This window comes from Perna viridis, chromosome 1, assembly GCF_037379345.1.
Source record: "Perna viridis isolate PV_CMFRI_1.1 ecotype Kerala chromosome 1, ASM3737934v1, whole genome shotgun sequence".
Taxonomy (NCBI): domain Eukaryota; kingdom Metazoa; phylum Mollusca; class Bivalvia; order Mytilida; family Mytilidae; genus Perna; species Perna viridis.
This window is the reverse complement of record NC_142445.1, coordinates 24,889,657-24,907,147: the sequence shown is the minus strand read 5'-3', so window position 1 is coordinate 24,907,147 and position 17,491 is coordinate 24,889,657. Positions and strand designations below refer to the sequence as shown.

At 32.2% G+C, this 17,491-nt stretch overlaps 1 protein-coding gene across 1 annotated transcript in view; it reads right to left on the bottom strand.

Annotated features, from left to right (window-relative positions):
* LOC148627930 (A disintegrin and metalloproteinase with thrombospondin motifs 9-like) overlaps window positions 1-17,491 on the bottom strand; it is a 133,217-nt gene that overhangs the window by 91,718 nt on the left and 24,008 nt on the right. The window contains exons 4-6 of the mRNA XM_088581830.1: window positions 11,386-11,639; window positions 10,676-10,759; window positions 4,092-4,216 (exon numbers count right to left, since the gene is read on the bottom strand). Of these exons, the coding sequence (XP_088437956.1) occupies window positions 4,092-4,216; window positions 10,676-10,759; window positions 11,386-11,639 (463 nt within the window). The remainder of the gene's footprint in view (window positions 1-4,091; window positions 4,217-10,675; window positions 10,760-11,385; window positions 11,640-17,491) is intronic.

Here is a 17,491-nt window from a genome sequence, read left to right as displayed (position 1 = left end):
ATGTCAACATGCCATCCGAGTTCAAAGGTCATTCACCTAATACCAAATCTTTTCAGGGTACATTCATAATCAAAACTCAATCAGAATTTCAATTAATTTGATTATTGATTAAAATCAAAAAGTTCAAATAAGGTCATCAAGGTCAATAAAAGATCAGATTATGTTGATCAATGAGCCAAATGTTCTGTTTACTCAAAAGAGTTATGAATCTGCCTATTAACATTAATTAACTGAAATTCATCCTTAAATGCATCAACAAATCATTTCTTTCAAAAATTACTCAAAAATAAATTCAACTTAAAAAATCTGCAATAAATACCGTAATTAATCGAAGAGCACAGCCTAACTGATCATGAATAATTTAATAAAAAAAAAAGGAGTTTCGCTATAGTTTACTAGTTTGGGGCATTCTAAACTTTTCATTGAAATATATAGCTATCGGTAGTTAGAAATACAGTAAAGAAAAAAAAAATTTCAATATATTAAAAAAAAACAATTTCATTGCTGGAGAAAGCATTAGTTAAAGGCAAGACAACACAACTCCTAAAGCAATTTTATCTTCTACAATTTCTCAAAATGACCACCCCGGAACAACACTGAAGATTTATATAATCATAAATCATATTACTGCATATAAACTTAATGTAAGTTATGGAAAAATAATCATTCATTATCTCTATTCCATTATGATGGAGGTCTTCGCCCTTGTTACTGATAATATGTATTACAGCATAAAAATTCCTTATCTAAATCAGCATTATCTTTCACACCTTTTTATTTTCTTTTTCTTTTATTATACCAGCCTAAGCATTATTGAAAGACAAGCATCATAACATAATAAATTACAGATAAAATAGACTAAAATTTTAATAAATTTGTGATTTATATGTGGGTAAAGTTTCTCATTTGTAAGTGTGAGAATTTCAAAGGGTTTAAGAGAAAATAAAGTCACTGACCATGTACTATCAATGTCAATGAACCAGATTGGGAAACAAATTTATCTGATGAATAATCCAAAAAATAAATAAAATTCAATATTATCCCTTTATAATTTTATTTATTGAAGAAATCTGAACTACAGGTTGTCATGTTACCCTTTGTGACAAAAGCAAAGCAAATATATTATATATCTACTGTTCCATCAACAATGGCATTTATACTAAAAGCCTTCAAGCAAAATGTGGACCATTGTCCTGACTCTAAAAAATAAATGAAAATCAATTTCACAAGTTAAGAAATATTAAGAAATATTGCTGCTCGGACTTTAAACCCCAACAAACAAACAAACAAACAAACACAAGTTAAGATATTAAAGTATTCAAAACTATCCAACAAGATTAATCCTTTATCAAATTATTCACAAAACAAGAAATCTACCAGTAACTGAGTATTTCAGTATGTCATTCAATGTCCATAAAATATATATAGTGTGGGTCATTACATGAAACATCTAATATTGATATGTTCCTCTTATCTACTCTTAAATTAATAAAAGATTAAATTGATGGCTTGAAATTAAAGATCTGATAGATTGGGATGCTTCATGACACTGAACAAGATAGGTAAAAATTTATTTTATATTCATGGTTTTTTTTTTCAACATGAAAAATAATTACAACCTAACAAAAGAAACTGGACATGATAAAAATATTTCTTCATAGTAGAAGATGCCATCATTTAAACTCTCATAACCACTTGATATATATTTTTGATGGCTACCTGACCTTTGACCTACCACCTGTTATAAATAGCCTCATCAATCAACCATCAGACAAGCAACTTGTCCATCAGACTATAACACAGAAACACACTACAGAACACAGAATTGCCCAGTCTTTACATATGCCACCTGTCCAATCAGGCCAAGGAAAGGCTGGCAAGTTCAGGGGTAGAGATTGTCAGAGGGGCAAAAGATAAGGGCAACCAACAAAGGAAGACTGGCAAGTTTGATGGAAGAGGTGGTCAGTGGATAAGTCTGAGGAATGATAGCAATATCAAGTAAACAAAGGATGGTGGAAGAAAGGGTTACTTAAGCAAAATGTAGGGACAAGTCTGAGATATGCCAACACAGAACAAAAGATATGCTAAGTCTAAAGGCTGCCTAAAAGACAGATAAAGTACAATATAAGCTAAGAGTATAAGAAGCACATCAGTGATATTCCATTAGGTATGGAACAAGTAATCTTCAGAGATTTGAAAAAACAAAAACTAGTCTGAGTGAAATAAAAGGGGGATGCTTATATTAAAGCCCAGACATCAACCTCTAAACAAATATAAGTCTTGAATGTGACACTGAAGAAAAGGACAGCAAAACATTTAAGAACCTACAAAATAAAAACAGAATACCCCTTCTCCTTCCAAAGGACAGGGTATAATAAAAACAGAACAAATCATGACATACAGACATACACCTAATAATACATCCATCTTTTCATTCTATACAGCCTCAATGAATAGACAGTGCTACTATTCACAGCTAGAGACAGACAGTGCTATCTAACAACTCATTCTGAAGTCAATCAAGACAACTCTGACAAGTTTTCATTTCCATCTAAATATTATTGGTAAACATCAAAGGCTGTTGACCAGTGCCTATCATTTATAGTGTAACAATGTGTAATAGAACTAACCATCCAATTCAGAAAAGCAAATTTTCTGTCCATCATGCATAGCACCCTGTCCATCACAAAACAGTGTTTTTCTCATTATTTAGATTTACACAAGAGGTCAATGAATGTATAGTGAGTGATAAACCACATTGGTGGTCAGAGGCAACTTGTGAGGAATTCGGTTGTTATATGGCTTTTTGCTAAATTGGCAAAGTAAGACAAGGGTAAACTTAAAACAAGTAGCAATGCCATGTCAGTGTTAAAAGATACATTTAAATGAAAATAAACTGGTCAATTAATTCACTTTGAGCCAAATGCCATGATTCTGCCAACTGAGAAGTAAGATGAAGTCTCTTGTCCCCCAAACCTATTTTTCAATCACATTAAACCGAACACCATATATCTGAGAATAAAGAAAGTTAATGCTTCTTTTCTATATAATCTCACTTTTTAATGCATTGCACCAGACTAAAAGACAAAAACTCAATGCATTGAAAGTACCCACTGGAGAGCTCAATAACATTCTTTCTCTATGCAGAAATCACATGGTTGACAGTAATGGAAGTATACACTGTTGGAGGACAGAGAATGGACTTATCATGTGACATAGAAGTATACATAGCATATAACAACTAGTAATGCAGATCAGAACACAGAATCGAGACAGAAGAGTAGACTTACAATGTGATTAGAAAAGTGGTGTCATAATGATAAGGATGAGCATCACTAGACTTACCGTGTGATTAGAACAGCGGTGTCATAACGATAAAGATAAGCATCACTTACCGTGTGATAAGAACAGCTGTGTCATAGTGATAAGGCATCACTTATCATGGGCTTACAACAGCAGTGTCATAATGATAAGGATGAGCATCACTTACCCTGTGATTAGAACAGCGGTGTCATAATGATAAGGATGAGTGTCAATATACTTACTAGGTGATTGAACAGCTGTGTCATAGTGATAAGGCATCACTTATCATGGGCTTACAACAGCAGTGTCATAATGATAAGGATGAGCATCACTTACCCTGTGATTAGAACAGCCGTGTCATAATGATAAGGATGAGTGTCAATATACTTACTAGGTGATTGAACAGCTGTGTCATAGTGATAAGGCATCACTTATCATGTGCTTACAACAGCAGTGTCATAATGATAAGGATGAGCATTACTTACCCTGTGATTAGAACAGCAGTGTCATAATGATAAGGATGAGTGTCAATATACTTACTAGGTGATTAAACAACTGTGTCATAGTGATAAGGCATCACTTATCATGTGCTTACAACAGCAGTGTCATAATGATAAGGATGGCATCACTTACCATGTGATTAGAACAGTGGTGTGATAATGATAAAGATGAGCATCACTTACTGTGTGATTAGAACAATGATGTCATAATGATAATGATGAGCATCACTAGATTTACTGTGTGATTAGAACAGCAGTGTCATGATGATAAGGATATGCTTCACTTACCGTGTGATTAGAACAGCGGTGTCATAATGATAAGGATGAGCATCACTGACTTCATTCTGTAAATGCTGCCACTTGCAAAATTCTTTTAATGATTCATGTGCATTTGGTGATATTTTAGGTCCACTCTGAAAAAAAAAAACATATTTACATATCGATCATGTTACTTATCAAAATTACATTTTGAGAGTATTCACTCTACATATATAGCATGTTAGCAAAGTGGTGTGCACATTTGGTGCTTTTAGAGTTTGCCCAAATACCACTAATTAAATAAACCAAAACTACAACAATACATAGATTATTGTAGCTCTAACTAGAAAAAAAAATCTGTTTTCTTCAAACATTATCTGATGCCATAGGTTTGTTAATTTGCAACTTTTAAGGAAATACATATATCTTCCATTTTAAAACATCCAAAAAAACATAACACTAGTAAACTTTATAGCTCCATGTATGTTTTTTTCAATTTTATCATTGTTATAGAAAATACTTTATAAAAAGCTACAAGTATACGAACAGCCATAACTTATCAGTACATTGCAAAAATTTCAATCTTGAAAGATATTCTGTCACAATAAAGTTTGGTTTTAAGTTTAAGAATGATTCTATAGGTGAAGCAGCTACAATATAGTTATCCAATCTTAAAGTACAACTTCCGACCAACTTAAAATTTTTGAGACTATCGGCTACCTTTGACCATTGTGTACTCAGTAAGAGAGATCTAACACATCCATAGTACAAATGCCATGAGCCACCCAGACCAAACAAAAGGATTAGATTTACCTAACCACCCAAACAAAACAACAAATGTATACGTCAGAAGTTCAAGAATGCATCACTAAATTTATTATATTTGAAAATAAACATGAAAAATTAACACTTCAAGAAACAAAGCATAAATAATCACTTAATTTGAATTGAAAAAAGTTTATTGAAGGAAACAATTGAATACCAAAACAAGTAAATAGAACAGATTTGTAATGGAAGTTCCTTTAGGATACATAAAATATTTATATCTTATTTAATTAAGGGCCTGGTACTGAACAGTACGACCAAATTACAACGGCTGATATCAGCATACATGTCTTTTACTTGTACAAAACAGATTAACAAAAAGAATTTCTAATATAAACTTTCAAATTTGTGTTCAATTGTCAAGTTATGTCTGAGAAGCAATTTACCTTGTATTTCAATTTAAGAGATCAGGCTAAGAGATGTCTATCGATGTTTGAGGGTGACATTTTAATGTTCATTGGTCATATTTGACATGGTTGTTTAAAAGAAACTACAAACAAATTTCATTTACATTTTGTTCCTAACACCTGTTATAACTGATATAATGGTGATAATTGTACCACACAAATATGGACAACAAGTCCTCAGACAGATTTCGATTAGAAATATGAAATTACTAAAGGTGAAAAGGTAACAAGTTAAAAAAGAAAAACTTATTATATATTTTTTGCCCTGTTGCCATATTTTTTGAAGTTTTGATTTATTGAGCCCACATAAGATTAAATAAATTGATGCAATGCATTGAGCAAGTTTCAGATTCTATTATCAAATGCAACTCATGTAACCCACTGAAGATTATTTCAAATATTGCCCACACAGCTTTTCATTAGGAATAAGAATTACCCAAAATACACTGCCCTTCATGGGATAAGTGACCTCAACATGACTACATTTCAATTAACCAAACTTATACGGACATAAATTATCAGTATTTCACTTTCATTTACCCCCATTAATGTGATAAAATAAACTCCAAGGTTGTGAAAAAATTAGCCTAACACTTCCACACCATGGTACATAAAAAATTTCAGAATTTTTAACACTAATGATATTGCTTTCCCTGGATTAACAGCACTATGTTCTAAGTACTATTAACATACTATCAAAACTGACTCAGCATAGCCTTATTTAATCAGTAGTAAACATAAATAAACATATATCAATACATGTACAAGTATAATACGCCCAAGTCTGACCAAAATAAACCTACAGTAATTTTGGTATTAACAGACACTTTCACTTTTATGTACCAATTCAGCTCAATGTAATTTGAGGATTTTAGACAATTGTAGTCCTCTGAAATGTAATACAGTCGAACCTGCCTAAAGCTCACACCAAAGAGAAATATGTTGGATAAGGCAGGTTGTTTTAATACACAGGTTGAAATGCTATACAAAAGTTTTATTTAAGGACTTAAAAACTGTCAAGTTACACACATTTTCCAAACTATCTTGGCCAGTTAAGACAGATTTTAATGTAATTTTTTTTTTTCAGATTTTAATCCTAACTATAATGGTCTTAGACTATACAATTAAGAATTAAATTAGAAGGACACAAATAATAACAAGAATTCATGAATAATGATGAATATTTAGAGTATTGCAATATTCCACTATACTATGGCAAATAAAACTTGAACAGTGTTGGATCCAGGGATGTTCCAGGCATTGGGCACCCACCTTTTTTTTTTCATTGGAAAACTTTGTTGATTTAGTGCAAAATTGGGTAAAAATAAGCAATAATGGCCTGGAACCCCCTTTTTTTCTGGAAACCCTCTTGAACACCCCTTCTCAAAATCTCTAGATCTGCTACTGATTGAATGAGGAATTGGGGATCATTCTTGCATTCTGCTTACAATCTACGATGTGCAAATAGAAATTTGAATGGGAATCATTATTGCATTCAGCTTACAATCTACGATGTGCAAATAGAAATTTGAATGGGAATCATTATTGCAATGCATCTATCTCCTAAATCATCATTAATTTCTGGTTAGATCTGCTGAGTTAGCAAACATGATTTTTCACTACCCCATACTACAGATAATATTCAGAATCAACCTGATACATGATATCTAGGCAATTGGAAGATATTGCTCTCACCTTATCTTAGGGTTGCAAGTTTAATACCTGAATCAATTTTGTGCTGCAGCCATCTGCAGACCATTTGTTTATTAATGAATAACTTACTAGCCTAATATTATGGTCAGTGATGCTGAAGCAAGAAAAAGTTTACTCCAGTACAACAAATTCTGAATGTACAAATCTTGGGATGGATCTAGGAATCTGTAAGATCTATAAAAGGGGGGGTCTGTTTATGAAGTAAGAAAGGAGGTTCCAGGCTTAAATTTGTTCATTTCCCCAAAACTTTCTTTTCCAATTCTATGCTTATCATCTTTAAGACTTAATTTTTTCCACTTTACAACTTAACTAAGTTCAAATCTATCAAAATTTTCAGTAGACCAATACATACAAATTTCTTTAAGTTTTATACCAGATTTGATTTTATAACTGCTAATTTCACACACTGCTTAAATGAACCTAGTATAAGTTCATGTAAAAGATTCATATTTCTTCAGCCAACAATGTGTTGATAAACATCAACAGCCCAGTAATCAAAGTATTTACTGTGAACTTTTCTGCAGAGCTATAAATCCTAATACCCATTTATTATTGTCTAGTCAATTAAATGATCAAAAACATATCAAAAACCACTAAAAATAGTCCAAAATTTGAAGTTAAGACTACTTTTTACATTCTAAATGTATCAAAGCGGACTTCTCTAGTTACAATAAAAAATTCGAGCAACTTTTCAAAGGAATTAAAAGTAACATTAAATATATCATGTTAGGTTCAAATTTGTAATAAAAGACAAATACATTTTTAAACAGATAATAAGTCAGGGGTCCCACCTAAACAAAACAAGTTACCTGCCCTATAATTTCTGAGCCCAGACTAATAAAACAGTAGCTAGCCTACTGTAATACGTACATATTTTAAAGAATATCATTTTCTCTTTCATTATATCTACACAATAATGGAAAGTAATCGTAGAATTCAGTAATTTGTAAGATTCATGATTGATGAAGTAAAGGAGCTTCAAAAAGATACATTTCTCTTCCCCGGAATCAATCACTTCCACACCAATAGTCTCACATATTTTAAGCATGTCTGGCTATAGCCTATATAGAAGTAAAAATATGTACAACAAAAGCACTACCATTTTAGATGTTCAACCACAAGTAAAAATGTGAATTTTATGGTTATCAAGATATGTAAAGATATTTTTACCTGAACGGATAATATCAAAGCGACATCTGAGTATCGTAAATGTAGTGTATGTTACAATACTGTACTATTTACTTGTAGGAACAACATTTGAAGTGAAACTGAAACCTTTGATTACTACTGATTTGATGATATGGGATGAGAAAGTTGAAGAAGTTTTATTTCTCTAGGCAAGACATATTTAATGGCTTAAAATAGTAGTTAACGACTAATATCAGTGGCCATGATCTGTTATTTGTGGTAAACGTGGTTAACAAATTGATTTTTTTAACAACCACAAACAAATAATGATTTCCAATTGTTTTAAACTGACAAGTTTTTTAACCAGCGCTTCAGAATGATTTAAGTATCATAACATAAAAGAGGCAGTACCTTTTACAAAAGAAATTGTCTTCAAAGATTCACAATTAAGATTCAAACAAGAAGAATTCAAGCTTACATCAATTAAAATGTAACTTTAGCTAAATATCACTTAATTTTGTTTAACATAATTTTCCGATGGGCTAAACAGATACAGAACAACCTTTCTGACATGCAAAGATCTGGCAGAAACAAACACTTGTTTTCAATATCCATGTTCTTTGAAGAAATTTACAAATGAGGTGCATACTTAATCAGGCGTGAATTAAATTAGCAAAATGACAATAAAGTGACAGAATATGATAGAAGTACCTACAGGGAACTTAGTGATTGATCGATTGGAAAAACAATGATGACAATTGCTTTGACACTTTTTTTTGCTGATTTAAGACCTTTCTTTTAAAAGACTGATCAATTTGAAAACAATGATAACAAATCATGATTACGACTGCTTTGACACTTTTCGTTGATTTAAGACTTATCTTTGAAAGCGAACTCTGAAAGCCATTCCTTCATTTTGTTGAAGTATTGACATAAAATAGAAAGAAAATATTATGACCTTGTCAAAGAAATACAAGAAAAAAATTGAAATACAAATATCTATGATTCATAATTCCTTGAATATAATTTCTTAATTTGAAATAAAAAAGATTGATGCCATTCAGAAAAAGGAGAAAAAATACTGTTTTTCATAATCTGAGATTCCTACTATTAAACAGATGTGCATGGACACACAAGTTGCCTGGTGCAAAAAATTAAAATTTCAAACAAACACAGATTTTTGTGGTATTTCAAGAAATTTGAAGACAAAATATTTCTACTGAAAGTTCTCTTTATAAAGATTAAAAAGGAATGGCAAAGCCACCTGTATAAGTACATGTGTCTACAAATAGTCCAAGGGATTACCAAACAAATTATACATAGGTACTATCAAGCCACAACAATACACTCCCAGCAGTTAGTAGGCTAGACATTTATATCCTAAAAACATCTAGTATTTTTTTATTATTCTCATCCTTTTGTGAATGAAATAAGTTTCTGGACGAATGTCATGTGGCTTTGCAGATTAATTTTAAACCACATGTCCTGTTATTATATCTGTAACACCCTTTTCTGAGGAAGATAGGAAAATGTATCTCCTTTGACTACTGGATTTATTTGGCGGGTTGGCAGTAATATATCTAACTAAACTTTTAATCAGCCCATATTCAACTAAAAGGTTTTAGTGAAAAACCATTGTTCATAGTACAATATGGCAATTATTCCATGATGAAAAGAACTGGACAAAACCTTTTTGGTCAGCTTTGTAAAAGAGGTGATAAAAACCCAGGCATTAATGAACAATGTCTAGAAAGTAACCCAAATACGGCAGCCGTCATTGGTCTGTTTATCTCCAAACACCTGACCACAGACATGCTTATTATCTGATTATTGTTAAAGAATGATACCAGATGGGTGGATATTCTAATTTAATATTTAATTTCTGATAAAAAATTTAATTTTCCTCAGAATGATTTATGTTTCTTTACAAATGAAGCAAAAAAAATTATTTTGTTCATTCCTAGGGCAGTAAATTGTACCACCAAGTACGATGCAAGTATTGATTTACAGAACTTAGCCTTTCATCTCCACTGAAATTTTAATTAAAAAATTATATATTTGAGAAGTACACTGCAATTGAAACCTTTCAATTCTTGAACTGTTTAATCTTAAGCACTAAATTGTTTAGATGCACTTAAAAAATACATATCACAAATTACTTGAGTTCAGATATGTGTTTGTATACCAGTGCCGTATTAATGAGGATCAAGTATTTTTGCAATGCAAAAATTGATCACAGGGCAGCCACACAAATGAGAATGGTTGCTTGTGGTGGAATTCACAATCCTTAATTAGCAAATAACACACTTTGAAATAGAAACCAACCATCTGAGGCATGATAAAAAGTTCTTTTCAAGAGACATTTCGTGACAATTCTAGAAACAGGAAGTACTATAATTGTTTTGAAAGCTATCTCCAAGTTGACAATGCAGTCCGCTTGATTCACAAAAGATAGGGCATTATTAGAAGCAATCTACAAATCATGAAACAATTTGCTTAGAAATTCTCAAATATTTTTGTAGTATAATCCAGTATTCTCACCTGTTCAGATTCAAACTGTACAATTTTGACAACGACAATATTGATGAAGTTTTCTATAGAATTATCATGATATATACTGGACACCTACAAAAGAAATCAGTAAAATTAGTACACATGTACAGCACATTAGGGCAACAGTGTAACTAAATGTTGTTTAGGCTACAAGTCAGTACTAGTTGATTGAGTACTTACATCCAGTGCCAAAGGTAGCATGAGCCAAGTTGTATGTTTTTTTGAGCTGGTTAAGTCTTCAGTATAAATTCTATCCTATGCATGTTTCCTATTTTCATTATGTTCTCTGAATAAAACTCATGATAAATTTGCTTTCTGTCAATGGTAACTTTTACTCTACAATGAAGACATTCTTGAGCTTCTTTAATTTTATCTTCATGTACATTTTCTTTCTGTTATTAAAATCATAAGAGTAAAACTAAAATAAATGTTCCTGCTTATAACATCAATTATTTCAAGCTGATATTCAAGGCAACAGGAAGTTTCTGTGAGACCAAGTCAAAACTTTCACAAACAGTACGAAACTCATTGTGTCGATGCTGCACACCACAATTCAAATTTTCCCCATAATTTACAGGACTAACGCTGGTATGTACATAGAACTTTTATGTCAAACACCTAATTTGAGGCATCATTAAAAAATTAGATAATGTTACATGCATTCTCTTAACCTCAACTTCAAAATACATCCTACTTACGATTGCCATTAATGTTAAAATGTATCGGTGAAGACCACTACCATGGTAATGCTGCATGTGATAGTCCGCTGCCACCATAACTTCGACATAACGCTTATATGACGTAGAACGTTTATGAACCCTATGAGCACTTTTATCACTATTATTATTGTTCGATGAAGAATTAGATTCTAATGTCACTGATGAATTTAATATATTGTCTTTAATTAAACTAAGATCCCTTTCTTCCTTTCTTTTCGTGTGCTTATAATCTTCTGAAAAAGAAAAGTAACAAGCTGCAACTGACATTTGTCTTTGAAAAAAAAAATCATAAATTTTATTTTCAAAGGAGTTTACAACAGTTTAAGATCAACTCAGGGCAATGCTTCTGCATTTAAATTTCATATTCTGTCAAGTATATTTTATACTCTACAGTAACCACAATCTAATCAAAAGCCGAATATCCCAGCTCCCGATTGTCTGTTATGTTGCGTATAAGCTCACTTACAACACAACAGTAAACCATGAACTGCAAGTTAGATTTATTATTAGATTGTGATAACCAATTAGATATAAATAGTCAACATAACTACTCTGACAAAGAGTAATCAAGGGAACCAAGGTTATAGCAGGAATCAAAAGAATGTAATCCAGGGACAAAGACCAGACATTGAAAACAGACATACACAACAAAGAACATAAAGTAACTAAAATCATACATACAAAGTAACAAAAGTAAATGAGCAACTCGGACTCCACTAAAAACTGGGAACATGGACCAGATGTACCGGTAGGGTAAGCGTCCTCTGCTTTTCTAGAAACACCCACCGAGTTGCTCATAAAAAGTCAAGTCCGGGGTAGACAAACGAAGAAAGGAAAACAAACCTATATCTAAATGTAATAACATCGTCAAGCCTTTAGTTGGACATACTCTGATTTCTTTGGCAAGATTTCTCAAAGACTGGACTATAATCAACTAACCATTGATATAAGGGGCCACTGTGGAAGACCCAGTAAAGGCTGTCAATGTTATAATAACCTTCTGTGGCAAATCTGTCGTTATCTATTGAAACCTGCCTAAATGGAACCCTGAGTAAACCAAAAAACCCTGAATAAACCAAAAGCCTGTCTAAACAGAACCCTGAATAAACCAAAAACCAGCCTAAACCACATTTTTTAAAAGTTTTAATGTATTTTGAACCTAGGTAAACCTAATCCCTGTCTAATCCAAACAAGTTGTACAGTCCTTAAAAGGGGTTCAGTTTAGACAGGTTTCACTGTACATATATGTACAAGTCACGGCTATGGATTGGTAGTGCATGTCTTTCATGCTTTCATCCATCAAAACATTTTTTATTTTTTTATAAATAGTCTTGCATGTTTCTGGTGGAAGATCACAAACATTCTTAACTTCTAATGAAGCCGTTGGTTACCCTTTTGATAAATATCTAATGAAGCGATTAAAGAATTATTTAAAAAAATTTTCTATTACCGTAAATATGAATTTAACCTCGTAAATCAAGGGAGTTAATTTTCTGATAAATAATATTATGACAAGTAGCTAATTTCTACAGGTGTGAAGACTACTGTAATTTTACTGTCAGGTGTGACAATAACCTTGCTCCAAATTTTCCCAAATTATGGGGCTTTAATTTAGAAAAAAAAACTAGGCTAGTGGGATAATCAAGTTTAGTTAATTATCTAAAATATTTATAAATATAAAATGGCCTACTTGTCATATTTAAATGTTACAAACATGCTACACTTGAATTGTTTAAGACTACGGTGACCAGGAATTATATTTAATTTCCACATGATTCATAACTCCACACTACATATGCCTGTAAGGACCTTGGCCAGGTGGCTAAACTAATACCCCAAATTACAGATAATACCCAGAACTAATCTAAATCACTTCTTCTTGGGAGTTCTCTTAATAATAATTCCTCAAGTTAATAACTGGTTTTAAAGTCACCATCACGAAATGGCTAGTTTTTTATTTCTTTTCTAATATAATTTAATTTGTTTTTTCCCAACAAAAAGGTAAAAATACCAATTTTCTGCTTGTGTGCACAGCAAAAATTAATAACCTAATGAACAGCTTATCAGCAAACATTGGTTTGAGTACCAACCACTGACAATAGTCAAATCTATCAAGCCTACACAAATTTCTATATGTTAATAAATTCCTAAGTTTCTGAAGTCCTCAGAATACATGTTAGCAATTTAAGAATATTTTATGAGAGTAAAAGTGTATCATCAAGAGTTGTTTTCATAGGAGTAACTTGACCCATCTTTTGGCTTCTGTCTATTTGCTGAAGTTAAGTGCTCCTTGTCCAACCTTATCTTCTAAGGTAAGTAGAAAAAATGTAATTCTAAACCTAATGGAAAAGCTAAAAGTGACCAATACAAATTCTCTCAAGTAGAATTTGTACTTTATTTACATATGGAAACACTTTTATTTAAAACTAAAAGTACTCAAATCAGAAGCTCTGCACTTTGAAGAGACCAGTCTGAGTCAGCAAGTTCACCAGTCCTAACTGAATGACCAGGAAATTATCATGACTTGGGCAGGAACAAAATGACCCAGTGACCAAAGACATCCTCAAAATAGACATAGATAAGACGAAATTTAAACTGTCAAGTGACGGCTTTAATTCAACAGATTCTTTAACGTGACTCATCAGTAAGTAAACGCTGGTATTATCAACAGTACAGGTACACAGACCTATGTTTAATTACTAGATATACTATATTCAGAACCCATTCACAGTTTGTCGTCACTGATTACGAAATGAATTGTATCGTCATTCTTTGACATGAATAGGTGCTATTTTCATATGGTCAACTACTACTAAATCAACAACAAACTTTCTATAGGAGTTATACTTTGCCAAATTTGCAGTATCCTGAAGTACCAATATTGAATTGTACAATATCAAATTCAAATATGTACAGTTTCCTGGTCTTAGATACATTTGGGGGTTCAAAGTCCAATTATTCAACTTTTATCCGAAATGATTTCCCAATTCCTAAACATGTGAATAATTTTGACACATATTTGAATAAGAATTGTAAAACAGGGTTGAGGAGAAAATGCTCATGAGAAAACCACAACTACAAACTGAACCTTAGCCAATGCAAATTCAGGCCTCATATGGATAACTGGATGCATTTTCTGATCTTTTTCTTTAAGGCCATGCTAATATATTTTTGTCAGATAATCATCACTTCAAACTTCATTTCCTTCTCAAAAGGACCTGACAGCATGCTTTAGTTTTCAATGAAGCCCCTTAGACACATTTAATAATGCTTGACCATGCAGTTGTCCATCTGGACTTGGCCTCCAGCACTAATGGTCAGGTAATCCAATGATTAATGGAAGACCAGACTACAAACAATTTATCTCACACAGAGTACTCGTGATTACAATAAACATTAAAAAGAGAGAGCTTTCTCAAATGAGCAGCTCCAAAGTCAGTTTTTTTTTATATTCATTTGAAAGATATAAATGACCACAAGACCTTCAATGAACAAATACCTATAAAATCTATTGTGTGCCTATGTCTAAAATGACCTTAATTATTAAGGATGATTATAGCTTTCATAAATTGTCTTTTATAAGTATCATGATAAAAATCAATGTCCTGAAATATGTTTTCACCACTTGAAAGGTTGTCTTCAAATAACAGCTTTCAAAGTAGTTGGTCAATGGAAAATAGATGATATTTAATAGGAGGTTCAGACACCTCAACGACTTCCTACACATTAGTTGATTATGAAATGCTTATGACCCAGAGTGAGAATTGATTATAGGGTGTATCCAAATGGTCTTTTTACCTGTCAACTAACTGACCTTTCCATTGTAAAAGGTCGCTGGGGGTGACCTGACAGGTTTCACAAGAAGACTCACATTAAAATGACTTGTCAAAAGACCCTTGTCCACTCACATACACATTCAATGGTAGTAATTAATGCACTAATTACCGTCATCAATAATCAATTTCCGTCTAGGTATTTTAAGTACTTTAAGTATTTCGGACAAAATTCTTAATGACAAATATACACTGTAAAGGAAATGCCTGTTTACAAACTCAAGGAAATAGATCACTATTGAACTGCACAATATATGGAGTAATTAAATGTTTTCTGAATGAAAAGACATACCTATGAATTGATGCAAGAAACATGTACTAAAGTAGTCAGCTGATATTTAAGGGTTGAAGAATGACATACTGAGTCAACTTCAATGAGTCTAAGAGGACTTACATTGTGTGTCTTCGGGTACTAGGAATTCATGAGATTTGCGTATAATATTTTTTATACAAATATTATAAGGAAACTGTAGTGAAGCTGGTATTGCAAGTACCGTAGTAATATATGGATTTTGGGATACAACTCCATTAATTCTGATTAACAATTACAAAAATGTATCTTAAAGCCTTCCATGTAGAGCTAGTGAGACTTCACTGAATGACAAACTTGTTGTTCCCATGACAAAAGGTAAACAAATTGTACATCTAGTATTTTAACATTTTACTCTACACTGGTTTTACTATAGAAAAAAATTGCACACTTAACACCTAACTAGAACAGCTTCCACTGTAATCCAGTTTCTTAATACAATCTACCAATCGATCAATCTTCAATATAGCAACTCTATCTTGATCTTATATTATAACCTACTTATAAACAGAAATATCTTCAAGCCAGAGAGCTAGTGTTTGTTTATTTGAGTAAAAGATGCTATGAACATTTAGGTGTTAATGACAATGAAATGACCCAATGGCTACGTAGAGGATGCAGAATAATCCTGATATAAACCTATGCCATACATTAAACAACATTCCTCCCAAGACTCAATGTTTACTTCTGTACTTGACCTGAAGTGCCATTGACGCAAGATGCTGTAAAAATTGCACGAAATGTAGTAAGAATCTTCAAACATACTCTCAATGTCAATAAATTTCATTAGAGTATATATTGTAGCTGAAGGGAGACTTCCATCATTTGAAAGGCAATCTAAACATTCATTGGCATTGCATTGTTTTTTTTTAAGTCAGAGGTAACATATATTCATACTATTGCTTTGATTTTATCAGTTCAGTAATTTTGTTTTCTACAATTCATTCATTACAGGAAGTTTTTTGAAAGTATGAGATGAGGGCTTGTCAAGCCTAAACCAGTGAGATGGTGTTACCATAAAGCATGGATGACATATTTTACGAACTCCTAAAATATGTAATCATTACTAATAAATTAAGCTTTCAGGATCTATATGGTAATAATGATGCAAATTCAAAACCAATACTTTTTAATTTCTCTTCAACATAACAAAAGATGACTTCAAATGTCCACCAGCAATCTATTTCTGCCCCAATCACAGTGGGAAATGCAGTACACGGAAAAGAGAGTATCCGCTTATTTTCACTGAACTCATGAATTAAAAAGGAAGTGCAGAGAAGGTATTAATTGAGATAAATTAGATAATGTCACGCTGCAGAGAAATCTGATAAAACAGATAGCCTCCATTGAATGGGCATTGGACATAAAAAATCTTTGTTTACACCTGAACATTTGCAAATGCACATTTAATCCGATAATTAGCAATCAAACCCATGTAGATCTCTTCATTCATCAGACCTTTTAGATGATTTCTAGATAAGAACTTTAACACAAATTTGGCATAATAGGTGCATAATTGTATCATGACCTTGCAGGGTGCAGCCAGGTGTCAAATTAAAGCTTAGATTACAATCGGTAATCACAGGTAAATAAATTTACCAATATACATATCAGTATTCCTGGTATCATTAGTAGTTAGTATTGTGATAATCTCTCTCTGTATTTCTGATATTTTATGTCAATTTTTCTGATAACCCCCTGCTATTATTTTATCCTTTGATGAGCATCTGGGATAAAAATATTCAGTAGATGTTAAAAGACCTGCTCTTCATTGTATCATGAGGCGCGACAATCAGAAATATGTCTAGTAATTCTATTCACTAATGGAAAATTCAATCTGATGCATAGATGCTAATTTTTTGCCATCTTTTGAATAGAAAGGAGATAAAATTTAATAAATAGCATGCAATGTCACAAAATGCTGATTACGTCTATTTAGTTT